The sequence below is a fragment of the Hyposmocoma kahamanoa genome, unplaced genomic scaffold (genome assembly GCF_003589595.1).
Source record: "Hyposmocoma kahamanoa isolate Upper Pololo Valley unplaced genomic scaffold, ASM358959v1 62, whole genome shotgun sequence".
NCBI classification, from domain to species: Eukaryota; Metazoa; Arthropoda; class Insecta; order Lepidoptera; family Cosmopterigidae; genus Hyposmocoma; species Hyposmocoma kahamanoa.
In genome coordinates this window covers 24737255-24762557 of record NW_020653850.1, presented here as the reverse complement: position 1 = coordinate 24762557, position 25303 = coordinate 24737255, and the positions used below count along the sequence as shown (strand labels likewise).

The 25303-nt window shown below is 37.2% G+C and overlaps 1 protein-coding gene across 1 annotated transcript; it reads left to right on the top strand.

The window, feature by feature from the left end:
- The first annotated feature begins 1258 nt into the window (after nt 1-1258).
- LOC113229687 (protein takeout-like) lies at nt 1259-16373 on the top strand. The gene is made up of 5 exons (XM_026463369.1): nt 1259-1378; nt 12447-12666; nt 14023-14147; nt 15658-15810; nt 16017-16373. The coding sequence occupies exons 1-5, from the start codon at nt 1282-1284 to the stop codon at nt 16166-16168; spliced, it is 747 nt and encodes a 248-aa protein (XP_026319154.1). The 5' UTR covers nt 1259-1281; the 3' UTR covers nt 16169-16373.
- The last annotated feature ends 8930 nt before the right edge of the window (nt 16374-25303 follow it).

The following is a 25303-nucleotide window of genomic DNA, read 5'->3' as shown; positions in this document are numbered from 1 at the left end:
GCGTTCTATTCAGTTCAATTAATATTAAAAAAATCATTGGTATATGTAAAGTACCTATAATACAGCGGCTTTCTTGTAAAACTTATGAATATTTTTAGGAATCTCGTTGTCACACCGTGTGTAATCAGTGTATATATTCAAGTTTATTATATATTTTTTCCAAAGTGGTGGATTCAACACTTTCACTGTTATGCGAAATCAACCAAAGCCATTGGAGGTTGAATCGATTCTTGTACAACAAAGCAGAAGTTCACAATGGCTTATAAACTTTTCTTAAAAAATAATTGGGCTATAAACTAGATTATGGAAGTACGTGTAAGCCATTAATACTTAATTATGGTAGGCATAAGTGACATCATGTGGCCGTTAAATGATATTGAGATTAGGCAAGGGCAAGTGACAAGGTGTAACAAATAACTTGTGACATAATTTTAACTTCATTTATCGAGGCCAATCGTATTCAATTCACATAATAAAATCGTAAAGAAGCTGAGTCTGTACTTTAATATTTTAAAGTAAAATTTGTGCGTTCTAATTTCCGCAATGGCTGAACTAATTTCGATGTAATGATGGGTAGTGTATTAACATAAGCTTGAATTAACATTTAGTGTTTGTTTTATTTAAATCGTATGCCGAATAAAGAAGATATGCCAGTTTTAAAGTGTGCGTGTGCTAGAAAAATATTACACAGAGTAACGGGCGCAGTGGCAGTGTCCCTGAGAAGCTTGTGATTTAAAGCTCTGAGTGGCACTGCAACTGTTATGGGCAGGCGTGTCGCTTATCACCAGGCGCTCGACTTGTTCGTCCCCGCACTTGGTATCATAAAATAGATCTACAAAATAGTATATATATTTAAGCCACAATAGCGGTTTTAATCGTAAAAATATGTCGAAAATTATTTACATTATCTTTATGTGTACTTATTTATAAGGCATAATTACGAATTGAAAAAAATCTCGTTAAAGTAACTAATTCAACGACTTCTTGCAATTGTAAAGATAAATAACAGTCGCAATAATTACACAAATAATGTTTAGAAACTGCGAAAGAAAACTACACGTCTAAATAATTACCATTTTTTTCAATAAGGATGGTGAAAATAAATAGACCGCTGGAGGAAGATCCGCGTGAGGACGACTCCTTCATAGTAATTGATGTGGAATCAATGTATTTCTATTGTTCGAGAGATGTCATCAATAATGAGCGAGTGATGCGCGGCTGTCGGCGTCCGCGCCCGTATAAAGCGGTTACGTGCGTGCACGACGCCGCATTGCGCGCTAGATGGTCGACGGTGGAAATAGATCAAGTGGTGACATGAGGGGCTTATTGGTATTGGTTGTTTTTGGCGTGAGCTGCCGGTGGGCTAACGCGGGTTTAGGTAAGTGCTTCTTACTTACTACAATTTCTTTTACGGTATATTTCTTTTTGAATGATGGAGGGCTCGTCAAATAGATTTTCCAATGTGGTTAGAGAATGAGGCAATAGCAGCAGTCACCTCACGATTGCTATCAATTTGTAGGGAGAAGGTATGGTCATTTGTCAATTTGTTATCTCGTAACTGTACAGTAAAGACTGTTATGGAAACTGGTAACTAGGTATGTAAAGACAGACCTTTAACTTAATAATGATAAAAAAATCCTTCTGTACAATGTGCTCATGTTAAACTGATAACGCATGAAACACCATGTTTTATGAAAAATAGTGACTGGCATAATATTAATACGAGGTATAACAATTGTGACTTTTTCATTGGAAAGAAAACCGACCTCAAACATTTGTTCTTCGTTTTCCATGGGATCCCCTCAGCAGATTCTGACTTGGTGACAATGGGACCACCACGAGAGTGCATCCTTTCAAACAAAAAGAATTTTCAAAAGCGGTGCACAATTGACGGAGATATCTGAAAACATATAAATCTGATACATACAACCGAACGTATAACCTCCTCCTTTTTATCTGAAGTCGGTTAAAAATGAGAAGACGCTACTCCTCCATTCTAGCTCGCCTGTGCGGTAGCACCAACAGCCCCTGACTGTGTTCATAGACCTGTGGGATTCTCCAATCCCAATTGAATGAGAATTAGTTACAAACACTATGGTCAAGACTTTGAAATAAACAGTGGCGTAGCGGCGATTTCTGCCGCATGGGCCCAACCTCTGCCCCTTTATTTTCACGATTACAAAAGTAGTTCGTTTGAGCAGGCTCGGCTCGATTGTGGTTTTATGTTCACCTGCCGTCGCCACCTTTGTGTTGTTCAGGATATCATTTTCTCAAATAATTAATTTTATTTTCTAATTATAAGTAAAATAAATAATTCTCATTAGTTAAGGCTCGACGGCGCTCGCCGCCATTGGTGGGACCCCTCTGGAAATAAATACTTTTATTATTTATTAAAATAAACTAGCTTTTCTTGATAATCGTAATCACGAAGTAAACAAATTCATTTAAGAGGCAATGTATACTTACGCTTCTAAATAAGATTCTGGTTGATATTCAAAATAAGCCATTCACGAGGTTTAAAACTATAGGGAACAAAAACTTTTTAACTAAAAGTTATTATAAAGCTTCTGCGTACACAGTACAGTTTGTCCCGATCTACGATGTTTCAAATAATATTGTAAATGATAAATGTGTACAATTATTTATTGACAAGGTGCACACCGCTGAGTTTCTTGCTCATTATTTTCAGCGGGATCTGCCACTCAGAGTTTAATCACTATGACGATTACATGTGTAATTGGCTCACCCATGAAATAAAGATTATTTAACTTTGACTATTAACTATTTAATAATCAATTAAGACGACCACTAATAGGCGGAACGGAAACGCGCGACTATATTTTATTTACTGATGATCGTACTTATAGCAAAATAACAAACAAGGCGAGCAAAAAACATTTTAAATTCACTAGGAAAATGTTTTGTTTACTGACTTCACCGCGCAAATTTTTTTTTCAAATTTTTTCACTATTGATGTTTTGTTTGTAAATACGATCATCGGCTGAGTTGCAGTTTGACATTTTTGTTGTTACAACTATAAAGTTAACTGTGTCAAACGTGATTTTATTCAGAATAATAGTCGTGGTTCATTATTGCTTCCTGTACATATTATTTTAAAATATCACTCTCGTACACTGCTCTAAGTTTTTGAACTTGCGACTATAGTTTTGGAGTAGCGGGGAGAGGGAGGATAGGAAACATTGTAACTATTTAAAACAAAAAAGAAGGAGAGAGAGGAAGGAAGGATAGTGCTCCCAGAATATTTTTTAGAAGGAATAATGACAAAGTCAATAAAAATAATGTACAATTTAACTAGGTTTGTACCGACAATTGCAACAATTTCTCGGTGAAATTACAAGCACATAGGACTTGTCAACTTACGTCTCAGGTTGACGGGCGCAGTGGCAGTGCCAATCAGATCTTTGCGATTTAAATCTCTAAGTGGCACTGCAACTGTTAAGGACGGACGTGTCGCTTACTTCCAGGCGCACGACTAGTTCGACTCGTCGCTTATACAATCTAAAAAAAGATAATAATTAATTTTACTCTTTTACAAAAATTTCAATTGTTACCAGATCTGTAAAATCCACAATTTAAATAAGTAAAGCATTCTCACAGTCAATATGGCAAACATTACCTGTTTTTAGACTGTATCGTTATGATTCAAAGCGGATAAATGGTCACTATTATTAAATGTCTATTAGAGATACTCCTTGGCCTACTGTGGCCAGCTCCTACTTGAATTGCGCGCAGGTCAAGAATACTCTTGCTAGTATCCTATCGGTGGACCATAGATGTTATTATATGCTTTATTGTATCAAATAAATACAACATAAATATTAATTAAACAGAAGGCGTGCAAAGGTAGATTTACTTCTAATAACTTTTTATTTACGACGTCAAAAGTTTGCACGACTTTTTTTATTATTAGAGTTACAACTATTCGCCAAATTTTATTGTAATCGAAAAGTGCGCGAAACTGGATTCATCCCCGTGTTTGCCGCCCTTTTAATGGAACCAATACCCTCATTCCACCAAAAAAGAATCATCAAAATCGTTTTACAAATGCCGGAATCGCGCAACATATACAAAAAAATATAATCGAATAGGGAACCTCCTTTTTTGAGATCGGTTAAAAAGATTCTCTTTTAAGATACCGAGTGACGGGACGAACAAGTCGTGCGCCTGCTGGAAAGCAACACGCCTGTCCGTAACTCCGCAACTGTTGCAGTGCCAATGGTAAAGATTTGAGAGGCTCTTCCACTGCGCCCGTTTACCTGTAAGACATAAGTTGATAAGTCCCATGTGTATTTTCACTACTGCTTGGCAGCAGACATATGTAAGGAGACAGTATTTTTATGAATGATCTCTTTCACAAAGAGCTCTACTGCTGCTGAATTACAGTATGCCTTGGATACGATAAGAGAGGATTATGTAGATAATTATTATAATGCCAGTTTGTTACGGCCAACTTTTGGGAAAAATTATAAGTATACTAATTTTTGGTTTTATTATAAATCAATTAATAAAAAACTTGATAAAAATATCATATTTTCACTGCCTAAATGCCTACCCCATAACTAGGGAAACCTTTTGGAATAGTGTCGAAAGTCTAATTTTCCCGGGATTTTGGAAACCACACAGAAACTCGATTTTATTTCCCGGTATGCGAAACACCATTTCCGTTCCAAAACGGTAGAAGTTGGATGTCTTCAAAGGCATGAGAAAGGCATTTTCTAGGAGTCCCTGTACGATAAACGTACACGTCTTAACTTTGCGTCGTGTGAGATGTGGATAAACGTAAGCCTTTTAAGAGATCACTGTTGAAAAAAGCGAAAGACACCCTTTGAAGTTGATTGCTTACTATTAAGAAAATAACAAACAGCTATCAGTACCAGGACCTCGAGTCCGACGTATTTATTCCCCCACTTCGGATTTGAAACACTAAGCTCGTGGGGTCCCAGTGCCTTTTCTTTTTATAAAAGCATGTCTAGAATTTAACAGACCGTCTGGGAAACCAAAGGGCTGGCAGCTTGCCCAACGTATTAGCATGGAATGCTAGCCTAGGTGGAATGCTGCCAGCAACATGGATATCAGTTTTTAAACTTTTATTGTATTTTTATAGCTTGCTTGTCTTATACACGTACGTACTTGTAATATTTGATAGCAAACCATCTGAAAATGTATTGAATGTTCATATCCTGCACGTAACATGACCTACATTTTAGTTTTTAATTCGAGTTAATGTCTTTTAATCTTCGACGACTCATTTATGCCATTCCAGTAGATGAAAGGGGGAAAATTATTATCGATTATTAACGACCAAGAGCGTTCTGTTTAATGAATGTTTAATGATCTCCGTCAAAGGGTTAGGTTTGAAACATTAGGACATTTGTCGCGACCTCAAATTACCCATTATAACGTCTGCGCTACGCTGAAGATGGACGAATTGGAACACTAATTTGATTTGTAATGGCATTATATTGCATACCTTATATTTTTTTACCTTTTTAGACAATGATGGGAAGTACTTTGAGTTTCAAAGAAGAATTTATTCTAATTATTCAGTTTTTATTGAATATAACGATGTTTCATCACCACATCACCATGATATTCAATATTTTTTTGTGAAATTACTCCACTAGTTTGTTATAATTCATAATACAAAGATCGTACACTTAGAAAAAATTCCTTTGATCCGGCTGGATTCGAACCAGCTAAGCCACGGAACGAACAGCGAACCTTATAAGAGTTTATTCTGTTACTAATAATTATTTTTTCTATTTTAAATAATCAATTAAATATAACATATTTTTACAAATTAGACCAACATAAATATGTGCTCCACAACATTTTAAATAGTAACTTTTTATTAGTGGATAACTTTTTTTGATGAATTGCAGATTAGTCATTTATACCACGAGATAGGTACATTGTCTAAATTAAACAAATATATTTAACATGATTTCTGTTATTTGATAATATAATATTGTACTTAAAAAACCAAATTGAGGTAAGAGATAGAAAAGTTTTCTAAAGATATTCAATAAATTATTGCATCTAATGGCGTTCTTATTATGTTTAACTGCACAATAAAAGTATGTCCATGGGATAAATACGTATGATAGTGGCAGAGGGGAGGGGTAACACTTTTTCCGATCAATAATTGTTTTTTTTAAATATCACGTGACGGGACGTACAAGTCGTGCGCCTTTTGGTAAGCTACTCTCCTGTCCATAACAGTCGCAGTCCACTCAGAGCTTTAAATCGCATAGATCTGAGCAGTACTGCCATTGCACCTGTCACCCTGAGACATAAGTTGACAAGTCCCATGTGCCTGTAATTTCACCAGCACCCTTACCCTTCAAAACCGTAACACAGTAATGCTGACCTTACTGCTTGGCGGCAGAAATACGTGAGGTGGTTTTCTTCTTGTGGCGGTGGGCTTCTCTGGACGAACTCTTTCACAAGGAGGTCTACTGCTACTAACTTCTACCAAGGAAATCACCACATTTCAAAGTCAAAGGTCAACATAACTTTTATTTCATAGCAAATTAACATGAAATCGCCATATTGATTAAACTCTACTGCTCATTTGTAAGGCAGATTCTCTGGGGGTTGCTCTTTGTAAATAAACATTTGTACACATTTATCATTTACAATTATTCATTTCAAATACCATAGATCAAGACTACCTGCAAGAGCTAAATGGATTTTTGGTATCCAAGAACGCAGAAGCTGATAAATAGCCTCAATAGTAAGATTTTGTTTTAGTTTTACCATAGTTTTAAACCTCGTGAATGGCAAATTTTGAATATCAACTGGAACCTTATTATAGAAACGCATACATTGCCCCTTAAACGAATTTGGCACTTTTTTTTTAATTTTTTTTTTATTTTTTATTTTTTTATTGTGACTCGGCAAAATGACTGCACCGCGCCTGATGCGAATACAGTCCAGAGATGAGAGTAACGGATGGAAAACACAAATATCTTCACTCCGTCACTATCATTTTGCCGGTCTGGCCAAATGCTTCTTCACACTACGTTTGAAGGACCCGATGTTATAGAGGGGAGGGAATACATGCGCCGGGAGTTGGTTCCACAATTTGATGGTTCGGCATAAAAACGAATTGCCAAACTTTTTAGTGCGGGACGGTATTGAACTGACCGTCCAACTGTGGCAACGCAGTCCGGCACGGGTGGTCCGCTGATGGAAAGGAGAGGAAGGGACAAGGTTGAATAACTCTTCAGAGCACTCACCGTGGTACAGGCGATAGAATACGCTAAGAGACGCTATATCTCTGCGAAGCTGTAACGACTCCGCATGGTCAGTTACATGAGGATCGTTGACAACACGGAAGGCGTAGCGCTGCAGTCCATCTAGGGCATCGAGCAAGTACTTGGCAGAGCCGTCCCAAAGGTGCGAACAGTACTCCATGCTGCTTCGGACCTGAGCTTTATACAACAGGTATCGCAGCTCTGGAGTAAAAAATCGGTGCACCTTGTTCAGGATGCCAAGCTTGCGCGACGCGGTACAGATGACGCTCTCGATGTAATCTTTGTTGCTCATGTCCTTCCGGATGCTCATCCCCAGCAGACTGAGCCTGTCCTGCAGCGTCAGCGTTGTACCCTGAAGATGGGGAAGTGGAAGGAATGGGGATTTTTTGGAGCTGAACGCGCATACCTGGGTTTTCTTGGCGTTGAACTCAACCAAGTTTCGGGAGCCCCACGACGATATATGCTCCAAAACATGGTTGAGCTCAGCGACAAGTTTTTCCCGGTTTCTCTCAGGGTCCTCCCGGGTGCTTGACGATTGCTTATAATAGCAACCGTGCACTGTGCTATCATCTGCATAACAATGAATGTTGCCAAAAGGCAACAAGTCATTGATATGCAGAAGGAACAGCGTGGGCGACAGCACTGAGCCCTGTGGCACCCCAGCATTAACTGTCACGAGCCGCGAAGTGCCTCCGTCAACAAGGACACGCAATCTTCGCTCGCGCAGAAAGCCGGAGATCCACTCACAAAGGCGGCCGGGAAGACCATATGCCGGAAGCTTGGAGAGGAGACCACGGTGCCAGACCCGATCAAAGGCCTTAGCAATATCCAGACTTATCGCTAAGGTTTCGCCCTGTTTGTCGATAGCTTCACCCCAGAGATGCATTAGATACGCTAGAACGTCACCCGTTGATCGGTTCGGCCGAAACCCATACTGCCGATCATTAAGAATGGAGTGACGTTCCAGGTGCCGGATTATCTGGATATTTAGAATCCGCTCCATCACTTTGCAGAGCACTGAAGTGACAGCTATTGGGCGATAGTTTGTCGGATCAGACCGATCTCCTTTCTTGGGGATAGGTTGCACGTTGGCCTCCCTCCAAGCTAGGGGCACGTTACCAGATTGGTATGAGAGGCGGTATAAGCGCGTCAGTACGGGAGACAACTCCGCCGCACACCTTTTAAGGACGATAGGAGGTATCCCATCCGGACCATAGGCTTTCCGCACGTCAAGAGTCTGCAATTCCTTGCGGACATCACATTGTCTGATAACTATATCAGGCATTGTGACTCCGCAGTGGGGAATTGACGGCGGTTGCGCATCTTGGTCGTGAATGCGCGAGTTAGCCCCAAAAAGGTCGGCCAATAAATTGGCTTTCTCTTCGGGGCCATAGGCCAAAAATCCATCGGGATACCTCAAAGGCGGCAGCGACGAACGACAAAAATTGGACTGCACGGCTTTGGCCAGGCTCCAGTAGGCACGGCTACCGGTGGGATGGGCCAGCTTCTGGCCAATCCGTGAAACGCGCTGGGCATCCGCTCTTATGTAAGCCCTCCTGCAAGACTTGGTTGCTTTGTTATAGGCTGCTTTAAGGGACGCAAGGTTGGGATCCTTTGTTACACGACCCCTGATCCAACCACGATATGCAGCCTGTTTCTCACTAACAGCGTCCATGCACTTTGCAAAGACGACTGTACAGAACAGCTACTTTATTTTTAACCGACTTCAAAAAAGGAGGAGGTTCTTTATTCGACTTTGTTTTTTTTTTGTATGTATGTTACGCGATAGCTCCACATAAGAACTGACCACTAATAAAAAAATACTATTTGTGAACCAATTTTGACGATTCCTTTTTTTGTTTGAAAGAGGGTACTATATAGTGCAAGCATGTTAATTTCTTTAAACTGATCTCTTATCGACTCATCGATAGGGAATCGTTCAATACTTGTCAGAAAAAAATTCCATTTAATAAGAGTGAAAAAGGCGTGCGTTTCCTGGTAAGTATGATAAGTATACGATACGAGATAAGCTTTCGAATTGAGGTTCTAAGAATTCGTAATCAGATACTGAAAAGTGCTCGTAGGACTAACACGACAGTACTTACGCTACATAATACAAATATCTCGCGTATGTCGCGCTCTGTCGTGTTAGCCCTACTGCCTTGCATCGAGAAAAAGGTGTAGGTATGGCTGTGCTTGATCAATTTTGGAGGGAACACTTCTGTGACTCTAGACATGCACTAATGAAGATCGTTTTTCAAACATCAATTTTTGTTCTTATTAAAGATGCTACGTTAATTTACGTTTAATGCTTTTGCAAATACAAAAAACAGCAACAATTAATTACATACACAGTTAAGTACCTATTGTTACGAATTATTTGTATTCATATCCTTTTCCTTAACACTGCTGAGAAAATATTCTTGCTTATTATTGAATTAGTGGCAAAGGACAATCATTGTCACTACCTATATTATCGTAAATGTAGATGACGTGTATCTGTCCGTAGATAAGAGTTATTATACTGGCCTACTACCTCCTTTGATCATAGGTATTGCTGTATCTAACATTTTAATGTAACTCAGTAAGACACGATGTTACCCAGCATTCAAACACAATGGCCTATATTCATGATAGGTTGACCAAAGCTCGCGTGGCATATGCCACACGCCAATTTTGAAAAAAATATGTTTTCTTTTGTAATCGTATATTGTCTAAAGTCGTTTTAAAGATAGTATTTTAGCGCGCATTTTAAAAATAGGCGGGAAAATTTTAAGTTTATTATTCATGAAAAACGCCATTGCTTCTACCATGAGATTACCGTGACAGTTGTCGCTAGCGATCGCGTTTATTACTTCACAATTTTGTATGGAAAATTACACAACGCCCCTAGCAGCCACAAGAAGAAGCAACATTTTGTATACATATATTTTAAGCGATCGCTAGCAAGAACTGTCACTGTAATCTCATGGTAGAGGCACTGACTCCTAAAGATTATTATTTTCATCATAATAATGCCAAACCACACTCATCTTTAAAAACAAAATTCTTTGATTGGACACGACTTTGACAACGAACTCATTGCCCTAAAATATACTTAATGCTAATTGAGACATTTAGTCAGGAAATGTGTGAAACGTTTCAAATCATATACTTGCCCCCGTAGCATGCCTACGCATGATGGTCGAGACGCGCGCGATAAAATTGAAATAAGCGCTATTGGCTATCTAAATTAGATATGATTGAGACAGCCTATAGCGCGCGCTTATTTCAATTTTATCGCGCGCGGGTCGCGACTATCATCCGTAGCCATACTACGGGAGCTGGTCAACTAAAAAGGTGAAATGCCGTTATAATTTTAACAGTAATTAACAGTTTCCAAATAGTTCTAGCAAGTTGAGGTTCGCTGTAGAACAGTGGTCTGTTATAAAGTGAGTGGGTAGAGTAATATAATTGAGGGACAAGGAAACGGTTGTTCTCCCTGAACTTTTCAGTGCGTCATAAAGTGTTTATAGTACATTTGAAAAATTATCTTAGCTAGGTAACAACCTATTTTAATTATTCTTTTAACATGCGTTATTAATAACAATGTTAAGTACTTACAAACAAATGATAATCCATCGTTATTAGTAAAAATAAAGTACCAAAGTAAAAATAATGTATAAGTAGGTTTTGTAACTTAAAAAACTTTTTCTAAAGTCGTGTGCCCAAAATGCTGGACACAACTTTCACCAAGGAAGAAGAGAATACAAACAACTTTGAAATGTCATTTAATTTGTTTGAAAACTATTCAGCCATATCATTACTGTGATAACTGCGCTCCGATTGGCTAGCCCGAGTTCGAAACAATTAACGGGTGTCGTCAACTGTTTCGCTTCAAATCGACCAGTTAACTTGAGCTTTGCTATAATGGACGAAAATTGCAAAATTACATATTTAATATTTAATTACCGATGAAAAGTGATTCTGCTTGTTTTGTAATTAGATGTTTTGCTGTTTTTCCCACACCATCGAATAGAACAGCACGGCATTGTTAGAGATATTATCTTTATTACAATAAATACAGAATATTTTTTGGAATATAAGGAGACGTACACACAGGTCAGTAGTTGGCCTGTCTATATTTCAGTGCAAACGAGAGTTGATATTTATAAGAGCTGTATCGCTAATGTGTAGCCAGGAATATATGGCCCTTATTTCGTCTCTATTTCTGGTTATATACTCGTTGTACAAATCTTAATAAATTTACCAAACAAACTTGGTACTCGCAGCACCGTATTAAACGTAAATGTTAACTTTACAAATAACCGTGTGTATTGTCGCCTTAGAGTGTAAACCTCGCATCCGCGTTTTCACATACTTCGTTTTTACTGATTTTTGTTGAAGAAAAGTTAAATAATCTTCTTGTTCAAATATATTATTATGGTAATATAGTATCAGAAAGAGGTCTAATTTAACTGATTAAAATGCTAACTATAAACATTATTACGTTTTAATTCTCGCACCTATGAACACTGGGCAGTTGGCTGTACGAGTTTTTATTTTGCCTGTTTACATAGTCCATTATTAGTAGGTAGATTTAAAAGGTTGTAGAAGTGGATTTTCGTACTGATTTTGCAGGCTTTGGCCGGGAAGAAGTCGCACGGTCCGAAAATGACAAACTTTCTGTGTTCGTTTTTTGAAAGTAATGCAAACATTTATACATACATACATTATATCATACATACATATACATTTATAAATTACATTATACACCACATAATATTTAAAAATCTTCGTTAAAAATCACATACGAGGTATTCACTCCAAGACGCCATATGTATATTACTAAACTACTTGAATATTTATATTTTAAACTTGAATATTAATATTTTAACTGCCTCCGTGGCCGAACGGTTACCATGCCAGACTGCCACGCAGAGGTCCCAGGTTCGATTCCCGGGCCGGGAGAAATATTTGTATGGCCTACATTTATTTCTCTCGTGAGTTTGGGTGTAATTTGTGGTTGTTTATGTGTGTGTCCATGGCACCCGCGATACAGGGTTTCCCTAGTGCGGGGCTATGTTGATTGTGAGCGTTATATTATTATTATTATTATTATTTAGTAAAAGTCGTACATTGTTGATGTATACGTTCGTGTCTAAAATGTCTCTATTAATTTTGCAGCACCATACATCACGCCATGCCACGCGTCGGATTCCGAATGCCTCAAGACAAGTGCACAGAAGGCGGTGCCGTTCTTGGCTCCAGGTATACCCGAACTAGGGATGAAGTCACTCGACCCAATGCACATTGAACTGGTGCGAGCTGACCAGGCAGGATTGAAGGTCGAGTTTCGAAAAACTGTCGTTAAGGGCCTGCGGAATTGTGTTATTCTATCCATGAAGTGAGTACATTTTCTACACATCCATGATATTCAGCCAGTCTAACGATGCTAGGTATTCTAGTATAAACTCAACTAAATATTAAAAAGACGAGCTGGTCTAAAATCTTATAGAGTGCAAGACAACAGTCATACGTCGCAAGAATGTGACTATAATAAATAAATAAATAAACTATATAAGTCATGGGTAAAATAAATTTACAATTGAAAACGTCACTTTAAGCTACTGCCCCCATCGCTGAGACTGCTGCTGACTTCCCTGAGAAAAACGAGCAAGAAACTCTAGGGTTTGCTCTTTTCAAATAAACTGAAATGCTTTCCAATACATTTTGAATCAAATTTGTGTGGATTCTGGAGCCGTGTCGTCTTTCCATACATCTTTATCTAACACGTAGTCTTCAATTTTGTAATACGACTTTTCAATTAAAATATTTTTAATGTAGTTTTTAAAATTATTAATACAAAGATCGAACACTCAGAAAAAACACTCAGAAAAAATTCCTTCGATCCGGTCGGATTCGAACCGAGACGTGTTCTTGCATACCGTGCCAGACGCTATACCTTTGTATTAATAATTATAACAAACTAATGGAGTAATTTCACAAAAAAATAATGGAATATCAATTCAATAAAAATTTAATTAATACAGTGAATAGTGACATCTCTCGCCAGGACTGGTAGCTGTAAAGGTACTAACTGGGTGATAAATCTGTCATAGATTTTTCATAGATGGCGCTATGACTAAAAAGTCGTTGAAAGACCAAGTACAAATACACGACGCAAGCACATAGAAAAATTCGTGAGGTCCGTTGGTTCGTTCCGTGGCTTAGTTGGTATAGCGTCGGGCACGGTATGCAAGAAGACGTCGGTTCGAATCCGACCGGATCGAAGGAATTTTTTCTGAGTGTTCGATATTTGTATTAATAATTATAACAAACTAGTGGAGTAATTTCACAAAAAATAATTGAATATCAATTCAATAAAAATTTAATTAATAGTTTTTAAAGTTAGGAAATGATAATCTTAATATATGCTCCGGAATCTTATTGTAAAAACGTGTAGCAGCCACAGATGTGCCATACAGTTCCCCATAACTCTATGGGGAACGTTCAGTCAAAGTGACCGAACGAGTACAAGGCTGTCGGCGAGCCGTTTTCGCGCTAAGACGGCTTTGATGTTTGAATATAGTTTTCATTTATTCATTACGAAATTTATACGTTAATATTTATTTATTTATTTATTTATATATAACATCATTTTACGTTACTATTTATAATGGTCGTGAATTGTGCTGTGTATTTCATTATTTCAACCTTTGATTGCCTTTAGTTTAGTACTTACAAGTATTTTTGTTTGAAGACGTCATGGCAAGAAACAGTCCATAGAACTGAAGTGCTCGGTGGTGCTGGTGGGAGACTACACGATCGGCGGACGGCTCCTCATTCTGCCGGTTGAGGGTGAGGGCAAGTACAGGATCAAGATCCGTGAGTATAATACTTGTTTATTTTTTACAATTCAAACGTCTCTTATTCAGTCTACCACGAAAGTAGGAATGGGGACTTCACACGAACTATCCTTGATGTAAGGTTTCTCACAGTGGTTTTCGTGGTGTCGTTAACACTAAATTTCTAGGTTCGGCCCCCGATGTAGAAATACCAATTTTTATATGTTGTCTCGCATCTGGGTGTTCGTGGTACCGTCTTTGTTTCCGATGTTTACAACACAAGTGCTATAGTTACTTACTTGGGGATCAGAACAACGTATGTGATTGTTATCTTATATTTTCTTTGCTGTAGTTTTATCGCATTTAAATTTTGATATTCAATTATTTTTTATGTGAAATTACTCCACTAGTTTGTTATAATTATTAACACACAATACAAAAATTACGAACACTCACAAAAAATTCCTTCGATCCGGCCGGATTAGAACCGACGTCTTCTAGCATACCAACTAAGCCACGGAACGAGGCAGCGGACCTCACGAATTTTTCTAAGTGCTTGTTGTCGTGTCTTTGTATTTGGTTTTTCAACGACTTTTTAATCTTCTCTTAAGTAAGAAATCTTAAGTATTTCGTCACCCAGTTATAGATACCTCTACAGCTACCAGCCGTGGCTAGAGATGTCTTAATTTACTATATTTAAAAAAAAACCCCAGGATCAGGCTAGGAGGTACACTTTTTCAGAAACTTAATCTTTGTAGTTGCATGTTCATGTACATTCACGTGTGATTCACTATGTAACAAATTCTCAAAAAGGCTTTGTTTCTGTCCCTGTACTACGATATTATCAACTATAAAGCTTTATTCTCATCATGAGTCTTCTAATTTTATCGAGTATTAATTATTTGACAGTCATTGTTTCGCACGGATGTTGGACGAAAAATGAGAGTACAGGGCCTGGTTATACAGTATTGGTGTCTGTTCAATGGAGTAGCAAGTATCTAGAAAAGAGTAACTATGTACCTGAAACTTTGCTCTTGTGGCTGTCACAGTGGTATTTGCATAGCTGTCTATTTACATAGCTACTCGCACATGGTGGTATACGTACAAAATACCATTGGTGGTATTTACATAATCTCGCAAAATGCACACATTTTTATGTCCTATAGCATCAATTTGTAGAATTTTGGTTGCAATTTACAATAGGTTTTGAATATAATATTCCCTTTTTGTCTTTAAAAGAAGAGCAGCAGTAGAGCTCCTTGTGACAGAGTTCGTCCAGGGAAGTACTGCCACTTCACCAATTTCTGCCGCCAAGCAGTAAAGTTAGCATTACTGCATTCCGGTTTTGAAAAGATCTGAGGAGCACTGCCACTGCGCCCGACACCCTGAGACATAAATTGACTAGTCCCATGTGCCTGTAATTTCACGCAATTTAATTCCGGAAAAATAGTTTAATTTCTTATAAGTACTCTAATGCTACTAAATATTACAATGATGGTCTTGTTGTGATCAGTGCCTTGCCTAAAATTGAAATTTGTTTCTTTTCATAGGTGATCTAATAGTGACTGTCAAGTACGATGTGGGCGAAAAGATCATGGATGGGGATGTATATTGGACGCTACCGAAGTGGACGCATTCCACCGAACTTCAGGGTGGTGCCGAATTCCAGTTCCAGAACCTTTTCAATGGAAATAAACAGCTCTGTAAGTGTTAATATGTATATCGCTCTTGATGATGGAATGCAATGCCTTACTATACATAGGTGTCTCTAGATATTCCACGAACAATCTCGGTTAGCGATGAAACTGATATCTAATATCGGAAACTATTATTTACGTAGATATAAGTATGTCGATGGTTGCGGCCAATCACCGAATTATAGTTGTTAAACTAACAAATTTCGTTCTAGCTGATGCAGTGCACCAGTTCGCCAACCAGAACTGGAAAGATATCTTCCAAGAAGTGGCGCCACCGATTGTCAGAGAAATCGTCACGGCCATCGTCCTGGAAGTTTCGAAGTTCTTCACCAAAGTGCCTTTAAAGGAACTCGCGTTGGATTAAACAATTGTGTTAGACGCGTTATGGACATTGTAGAAATAGAGCAAAATTTGGCAACGTGTGGATATACAAGAATTTGGTATGTCGAAGTTGCCGATAGTTTATAGAATGGGGAGATTGATAGAATAGTAATATTTTGTTAAACAAAAATGCCAGATTGCTTTTACCATGTTATATTTTTAGATTTGCCATAATTAAGTTAAATAAAAAAATAATAAATTATGTTATAATTATATGTTCTTCATTGTTAAATATATTAAGTATATTGTATGTAAAAACATATATCAACAACGAATACAACCAGAGAAAAAAATAAGTAAGAAAAAAGTAGTTAGTCATCTACGCGTGGCTCGCGAGTCTTCTGGAAAATTCTGGCGTAGTCTTGATAATTAACTAACGCACCTATGATATGGTATCTACTTTGTATGTTATATCAAGTTCATAATGCTATGCGCAATTTTGTAATAAAAATTCGCTCTTCTTCCGTAGCGCGGATTAAAAGTAGTAAATTGAGTCTAAGTACAAGCCGGTGTCAACTTGTTAAAATTGAATATTGCACTACAGTCGTTAAATTGTGGCAGCAAGTTAGAATGGAGCAAAAAAGTCAAAAGAATGTTGAGTATTTGGCTCTGGGCACTATTCAGCAGGTTCTCATGTTATTAATTTATTTTGTTGTCACTTCGTTTAAAAAATAAAGCCATACGAAAGTTCGTAAGGTTTAATTTCCTTTATTTCCAAATGATCAGGGCCTGGTATTTTAATGTAAACAATTTTAAATTGGAACAGTTTTGCTATCATATTTTTATTAGGCGTACTTGCGTAAATAACCTTCTGTTATTAGATGGAGATGATTTGCTAGGTGTTCGGTTTATACCACGTTTAGGTTCGGTGTAAAATCAGTTTATTTCGTGGTAAGTATACCTTTCCGCTTTTATTTATTTAAAACCAGTGATAGATATAAAAAAAATTAAGAAAAAAGAAGACTAAATACGTATATACGAAATATATATATAGTATACGAAAATAGTTGTTTAGAAATAGCAGGGAGTACTTTTAGAACAAAAACCGTTGTTACGATATTATACTAAAAACAAAGATTAAAAATAAACATTATGAATTACGTCCAACGTTCTAACGTTCGATTTCCGGGCCGGGAGAAATATTGGAAAATTAAATAAATATTATATAATTTTCATAACGTGCGGTCACCGTGCATTATATATTTCCATACATATAATAAAAACATCAACACGAAATCTGAAACGGCAGATATTTAGTAGTAAATTACTACTAAAATTTTACCAATTATAACGAAGTTTAATTCACTTAAGAAATCGTGCCTTTTAAAAACGTGCGGATTGAGTGAGCATAAGAAAGTATTTGTAATAAATTGAAAAAGGCACTAATCGATCTGTAATTAAAAACGATAGTTTAACTAAACTTTTACTAAAAACTAGTACAATAATATTATATGTAAACTTAATACTTTTGTAGTTCTGACTAGCCCTCTGTGAGAATGTGCACGAGAGTGAGCACGCCTTAAGTTATTTTTATCTTGTTTTATCTTTTTACAAATAGAAAGATTGGTTTCTACAATTGTTTTAGAACTTTTACTAAATGACCTGATGAATGATTACACATTTTACAGAGGGTGCTTCCGGATTATTTATTAATATTAATTCCGGAAATTTATTGTGCGCCACACGCAGTGCACAAAAGTACGTACTAAATTTAGTAGATAATTATTATCGGGTTATTTACGTCAACTCAAGTAGGATATCTCATCGACTTGAGTTTGAAGACCTAAATGAATTTGAAATTTTGGAAAATGAGGTTTAGATTTGTGGGAAGATCAAGTTGTCACGACGTTCACAAGTTAGAGCTACAAAAATGTCAAGCCGTTCCTGAGCCGAGTATACTTGCACTTCTTATTCTCGCACTTTGCTTGCAATGCTTTATAGCATATAGGACGGGAGGCGCTATTAGCGTTATTTCTCAACAAAACTTTCTGTCACTTTTTGAGGGAGGGGGTTTAGTATTACAAGCAAACAGGTGCATTCAAATGCAAAATTGAATCTCACACAAACAAACGTCTACCACACTAGCATGTCCGTACACAGAATAGGCCTATAAAAAGAAATCGATTCTCATGAATATACTAGAGACGGAAAGTTATCGAGGTGAAGGTGTCGATATGTATTACGTAGTGGTTAATCGTGTATATGAAAAATGATTGATGATCCACCTTTCCACCCTTTCCACCCACCTTTGGCTAGACTGGATGTAGTGAATTTCTTTTTCCAGTTTTGTGTGTAGTGTAACTGCGATATTGTTTTACTTGTATTTGCCAGAGGAGGTTACCCATTGATTTACCAATAAATGGACCACAATAAATACAATCCAAAGTGTAATCCAAAAACCGCGAAAAAATGTTTTGATTTTTTTTTCAGTTTATGGCTTTTTGCGGTCAGCGTTGGAGCCAATGACAAGCATGGCCGGAGTTAACCTCTGTAAACGTAGTGACATGTATAGAAATATTAAAAAAACTAAAACATTTCATTTAAACTGTATATTCATTGCAGTATTTAATTGCTTAATTTTGTTTGCCACAATTTAAAGGCCTAAAAATTATCCATATTCAGCTTCTACTGGAAATAACAAAATGCACCATATTTATCTTCTAGTGGAAACTACTTGAGCACAAGAGTGATGGAGTAGTCTTAATGTCAATATTAATTAAGTTTTTTATTGAATTGATATTCAATTATTTTTTGTGAAATTACTCCACTAGTTTGTTATAATTATTAATACAAAGGTCGAACACTCAGAAAAAAATCCTTCGATCCGGTCGGATTTGAACCAACGTCTTCTAGCTTACCGTGCCAGGCTATATACCAATTAAACCACGGAACGAACCAGCGAACCTCACGAGTTTTTCTATGTGCTTGAGTCGTGTCTTTGTATTTGGTTTTTCAACGACTTTTTAGCGTAGCGCCATCTATGAGAAATCTATGAAAGATTTATCAAACAGTTAGTACCTTTATAGCTACCAGCACACTGTATTTTGATTTTTGTTGAATTGATATTCAATAATTTTTTGTGAAATTACTCCACTAGTTTGTTATAATAAAGTAAATATGTATGTAGTTGTAGTTGTTTGTGTGTGCCAAGTTATGTAAAAATTTGATTTTTCAAAATGAAGCGAATAAATGAAGATGGTCTTTGATTCATTGTTTATACACTATGTATTATACGGCGGTATGATTTCAAACCAGGTTTTTTTCTTTTTTGATTTGTAGGTAAACTTGAAATAATAAAAATAATAATAATAAAAACCTCGTAATGACTTATTTTAATAACAGAATATCGATAATATGTACGCTTCCAAGAACAACACTATCTCAAAATAATCGTTAACAACAATCATCAATTGTGCTTTTAGATCTGTATTTGGTAAGTAGTGTAGTGTATGTAGTAAGATACAGTAAGTTCAAACGTGCAAGCGTCCTCTGACGACTCGCACCCCCGTCCTGCACAGAGTTTAGACCGATCTTTTAAATATATTTATTATTGTATGAAAGTAAAATCGGATGAATTCTTAAAATTCACGGAATAGAGTTGTTGTTTATGATTATTAGAAACTGGCTGAAGTAGATACGAATAATTTAAGTTGTTGTCAGCGGGCCGCCAGAGCATTGTGTTTTTTACCAATGTCAATTCTATTTCAATGTATTATTTTAGTACTTACCTTATTTTATAACTGTTCGCTCGCTCGTTAAAAATGATGTTAGTAATAAAGTCCTCAGAGGTTATTATTATTTTTCAAATAACCCTGTACGTACCATTACGCCTGTCTATCCTGGAGTAGGCAAAATTGTAGAGCTCCACCCACTACACCCCTGACGTACTTCTTTTGCTTCCTCGTATAATAGTAATAATGGGGATGACCACACCAAGTACCTGGTCTCAAAACTAAAGGCTTTTCTGTACTATTACTACCAAAGCAATGGAATTCACTCCGGGGCGCTATCCAGAACATTCATAAATCCGGGATCTCCTCAACCAGCAACCATAATTTATTGGGTCACAGAGGTCGTCAACATAGCTACATAGTAATAGAAAAGTATAGTAATTATACATAAGCTGTTTTATAGCCTACATTTATTTCTCTCGTGAGCTTGGGTGTAATTTGTGGTTGCCTATGTGGGTCCTTGGCACCCGCGACACAGGGTTTACCTAGTGCGGGGCTATGAATGTGTAGCGTTATAAAGGTCATTTAACAATTTTTTTTAATCTTATTTTTAATAAGGCCTATAACACTTGGGCGTCAATGGCGGCCTTGTGATGTCAATTCCTATGAATTATTGTACTCTACCGTATCCTCACATATGAGTACAGAGTTTTAGTCCTCTTCGCCAACGGGTCACCCAACACAATTAACTCCCAAACTTGCCAAATACCCCCTAATTGAAATTGGCTTCTTAGAGCTGATGGCTACATTGCATTAAATGTAGCATATCTTCAAGTTTGTTACAGAATTTCTTTTTACCGCTCTTTTTATTAGATGATAGAAGTTATTTAAGCGAAGGTGGCCAGTGCGAAGTCTAAAAGCTAAGACCAGTGCATTTCTAGAAAGTGCACCGTCCACATAAAGAAACTGGTCTTTATGATGTTAGTAATATAGTCCTGTGAGGTTGTTAGTGTTTGAATAACAACCCCGTATATATTCCGAGCAGTGGTAGCTCAAAAGGGAGAACTGTTGCTTGTCAATTGGGACGTCAGTGGTTCGAATCTCTGTCATCTATCTATTACGCAGTAGTACCTCTCGTGAACGAAAACAAAAAAATGTCATGAGACCGAAGAAAACGTGTAAAGTCCTCAACGTGGCGGACTACACGCCCCGCAGAGGGGCGTAAATGGATTGAGGTCATTATTGTTTTTTTTTTCGTTTCGGTGGTTAAAGTACGAGTGACAGTTACCAGTAATTATTTTAACAATTTAAAACATTCGTATTGCTTCATTTCTAGACAAGTCGTTAGTGCTAAGAGGACAAAGAGGAATATAAATAAATTGTTCGGGATAATTTCAGGTTCTGATATGGATATACGATACGGCGGGTCGCAGACTTTGCTCCCTTATTAAAACACTTACTGAATTGGGAGATAATTTCCGTATATTTGTAAAGGTATTCAAGCGAGACAAAAACAAAAAAACTAGACAGAACAGAAACAAAAAACTAAAACAATTGTGATACGGACAAAGGTGACATACATCAATAAGGAAAATAAAATGTTAAACTAAGAAGATTTCGCGACATTCTCCCGCCGTTGCAGGTGAAGGGTTAACAGATACATCTGCAACTACCTATTAATAACACAGAAATTAAACTACTTACAGTTACAAGTTTAATCTGTGCGGGATTCTGATGGGTCGTCCAGCACGTGAGACTCTCTCAGATTTGGTAGACTCCTGAGAAGATTGTCCAGGACCCGTGACTGCAGGCGTGACCACCGCTTGCCCTTCTGATACTGAGGAGACCTCTAGTGGAAACAGTGTCTGAATTGGTCTAACAAACTCGCCGTTTGCCGTTCTTACAAGGGCAACGCGTAGATTCCATCAACTCCCTTTTAGTTCTCTAAGATTAGCTCCAAAGGCCAATTGATCCTTTTTTATAATCAGACCCAACTAATACGACGTCTCCCTTATTGATTTCTGCACCCTTTTTATTATTACGTTTTCGAACTAGAGCCGAAAGATAATCATTCCAAAAACGAGTCTTCAAGTCATTAACTAGTTTTTGAATATACCGCCACCTAACAGTTAGTTTTTGAGAATTTAAATCAGCAAAATTGTTATCAGTTCCTACTTGATTCTGTATAGACATCGCGGGCGTAAGCGGTTTCAAATTTTCTGTATTATCAGATGCGTAAGTTATTGGTCGTGAATTAACAACCGCCTCTGCTTGGCATAAAATAATGCATTTCCATTAAACTCAAACACGCTTTACGCAACCCCCATACGACGCAAAATATTTGCCATGAAACTTACGGTCATCCGGATTGACTGATATTTGTAGGAACGCTTTCTTAATATCGGCAGTAATATCAATCACCCCCTTCCTAAAATTTATCAATAGCCTTGGTATCTGTTCTATTAAGTTACTCCCCTTCTCTAAGCAGTCATTTAGTGATAACCTATTCTTACCGAAGCAGAAGCGTCAAAAACTGGCCTTATTTTAGTTGTCGCACTGGACTCCTTAACAATCGCGTAAAGAGGTAAGTAGTGACCTCTACATGTATTATCAATGGGCACTTCCTCAATTATGTTACTATCTAACCATTCATCAAACACTTATTGTAATCATCTAATAATTCTAATTTAACTAGTTTTTTGGTAGTTGATTTGAGTCTGCGTCTCGCAATATCAAAATTTGTTTGCAGACTATCAACTGTACCTTTCCAAGGAAAATGTTCATAACGCCCTTCATTATCAACTGTTATGGTTTGTTCAAAAAATTCTGACACTTCCTCCTCAGCGCTAGTCTTCGTTTTTAACTTAGTGTCATCTCTGATTCCCAAAGATTCTAATTTCCTCAATATCAAATGTACAAAACTGTGCACTTTACTGCAGTTCATTGGTACTACAGTGGTATACCACATTTGTAGGGCCCTGGATGGTCCAACCCAATTTAGTCTCCATAGCCAGCAAATCATCAATCCGTACTGACCATCCCATCGGGATCCAGAATTTACCTAAAAATCAGAACCTGTTAATAAACTGATATCTTTGACATCATTCATATGGCCACCCTTTTGCTGTAACTTTGACAATAAGTTACTACCATACTTAACTTTAGGTAAATGACCACAGATACTATCTTGCTCTAAGACCTGTATCTTAGTTTGATGACTACCATCAATATTCTCAATAATTAACTCATACAACTTATGGTTTTTCCTCTGAGTTACTACTCCACCGAATAATGTATGGTTCATCTCTGTTTGACCAATAGTTTTCAATTGTAGATATTCCGCTACACTTCCCTTTATAAATGACCGCTGAGCTGCTGAATCTAACAATGCTCGTACTGTCACCGTTTTGTTTCCATTTATTACATTAATATATTCCATCAATGTTTGTAGTAATATGGTATTTTGACAAGACGTCACTTGACTTAATGCTGCTTGTCCATCTTTCGATTTCTCCGACACCTCTTGTTTTGGGCCAAACAAACTTTCACACATGATAGGAAAGTGTCGTCTTCCACAGGCAATACATTTTACATGTTTTCTGCACTTCATTGCCATGTGACCGACCTTTAAACATACATGGCTTGCGTTTTTCCGCTTCAAAAATCACGTCTTTCCTCTAGAGACCTTATCAGTTTGATCTTTCTCCTTTGGCTTTACATTTTAACGTTCTTGCTCTTACTTACTGTTGAAAAACACGCTGCTGCCTTCAGCAGCGTGTATTTCCTGGCGTGTCAGAAAACTCATAGTCTCTACCTTGATTAGTACGAGTCAGATTTATTTCTTCTTTCTTCAAATTCTACTTCTAGTCTCACGAACTGAAGTAATTTAGTTAGTTGACTTCCCGGTTGACCTTGCAGTTGAGACCGATTCCACGCACGTAATATATCTGTTGGCAACGCCGACTCAACTAATGGAAACAAGAAAGCCGCATATTTTTCTCGTGTAACGCCAAGCGACTCTAACGCCATAAATTGTGTCATGATTTTATCGTATAATGACCTCAGAGAAGAACTGGTAGGTCCTTTGGCTTGACTTAAAGTTAATTGAAGCATTTCTCGTACAGAAAACTCCGTCAGCAAGTCATCTCTCGCGAATCGTTCTTTCAATTGTTCGAGTACCTTATGATAATTCTCTGCTGACGAAGGGAAGCTTTCCACTAGCTCTCGTGCACCTGTCACCACCTCCATACTTTGGATCAAATATTGGAGCTCGTCTTCTTTGTCTATGGTCTCGTCAGGGTCAATCTTCTTGAACTGCGCCCAGAACGGTGGCAGATCCAGCTTCGGTAAGTGGTCGTTTCGCATTGCCGAAGCTGTTTGAACCATCTCCTGACCCACAGCGCTTGCACTTGACAGTACCACACACAGAACGCTCTGCTGAGTCTGTTATTTCTTTTACTGGCTGCTCTAAACTCGTCATGATGCATACTCAACTTCTTGAACTCTGCACAAATATTCGACATCTCCTCTTTATTAACATATTCTTTTAATTAATTTGCGTTAAAAGTAAATCTTCGTCTCGCTAATTTGCGATCTAATAGTATTCTATCCATTTTCTTTAATCACAACGGTCACCAGATGTTCGGGATAATTTCAGGTTCTAACATGGACATACGATACGGCAGGCCGCAGCCTTTGCTTCCTTATTAAAACACTTACTGAATTGGGAGATAATTTCCGTTTATTTTACAGGTATTTAAAATAGAAACATTTGTTCTAACAAAAAAACTACTTTTTTTTTAGGTATTTGGCTTCTGTCCCACTGAGGACAATTCTGCTACTGTCCGGGTTGAAAGATACAGTATATCGGATACCGACGAAGGTGACATATATCAATAAGGAAAATAAAAAATAAAATGTTAAACCAAGAAGGTTTTGCGACATAAATGTTGTGTGTTGTTGATGGTTTGTTGATTGAACTTTACGGGAAAACCATAAAGGGCAGAGGTAATAACTTTGGCGTATATTATGCGTTGCTGCCTGACGAATGACGCATGAGACAAGTCTCAAGTCTCAAGTGTTAAGTAGGTATCAAAACAAAGAATTAGAAAAATCAAGATTGTCTCCCATCGATTTCTGTTTGCGAAACATTATATAAAGTTGTCTCTTTGATTTGGCAATAAATATGGCCGAATATTTTTTCATACAATTGTCTGATATTTGTTGTCATTGTGTATCTGTAGTACTGCCGTCCCTACAACTAACGTTATTTAATTAAATTTTTATTGAATTGATATTCAATTATTTTTTGTGAAATTACTCCACTAGTTTGTTAGAATTATTAATACAAAGATCTGAAAAAAAAGAAGAATTTTTTCTGAGTTTTTTTCTAAGTGTTCGAACAAACTAGTGGAGTAATTTCACAAAAAATAATTGAATATCAATTC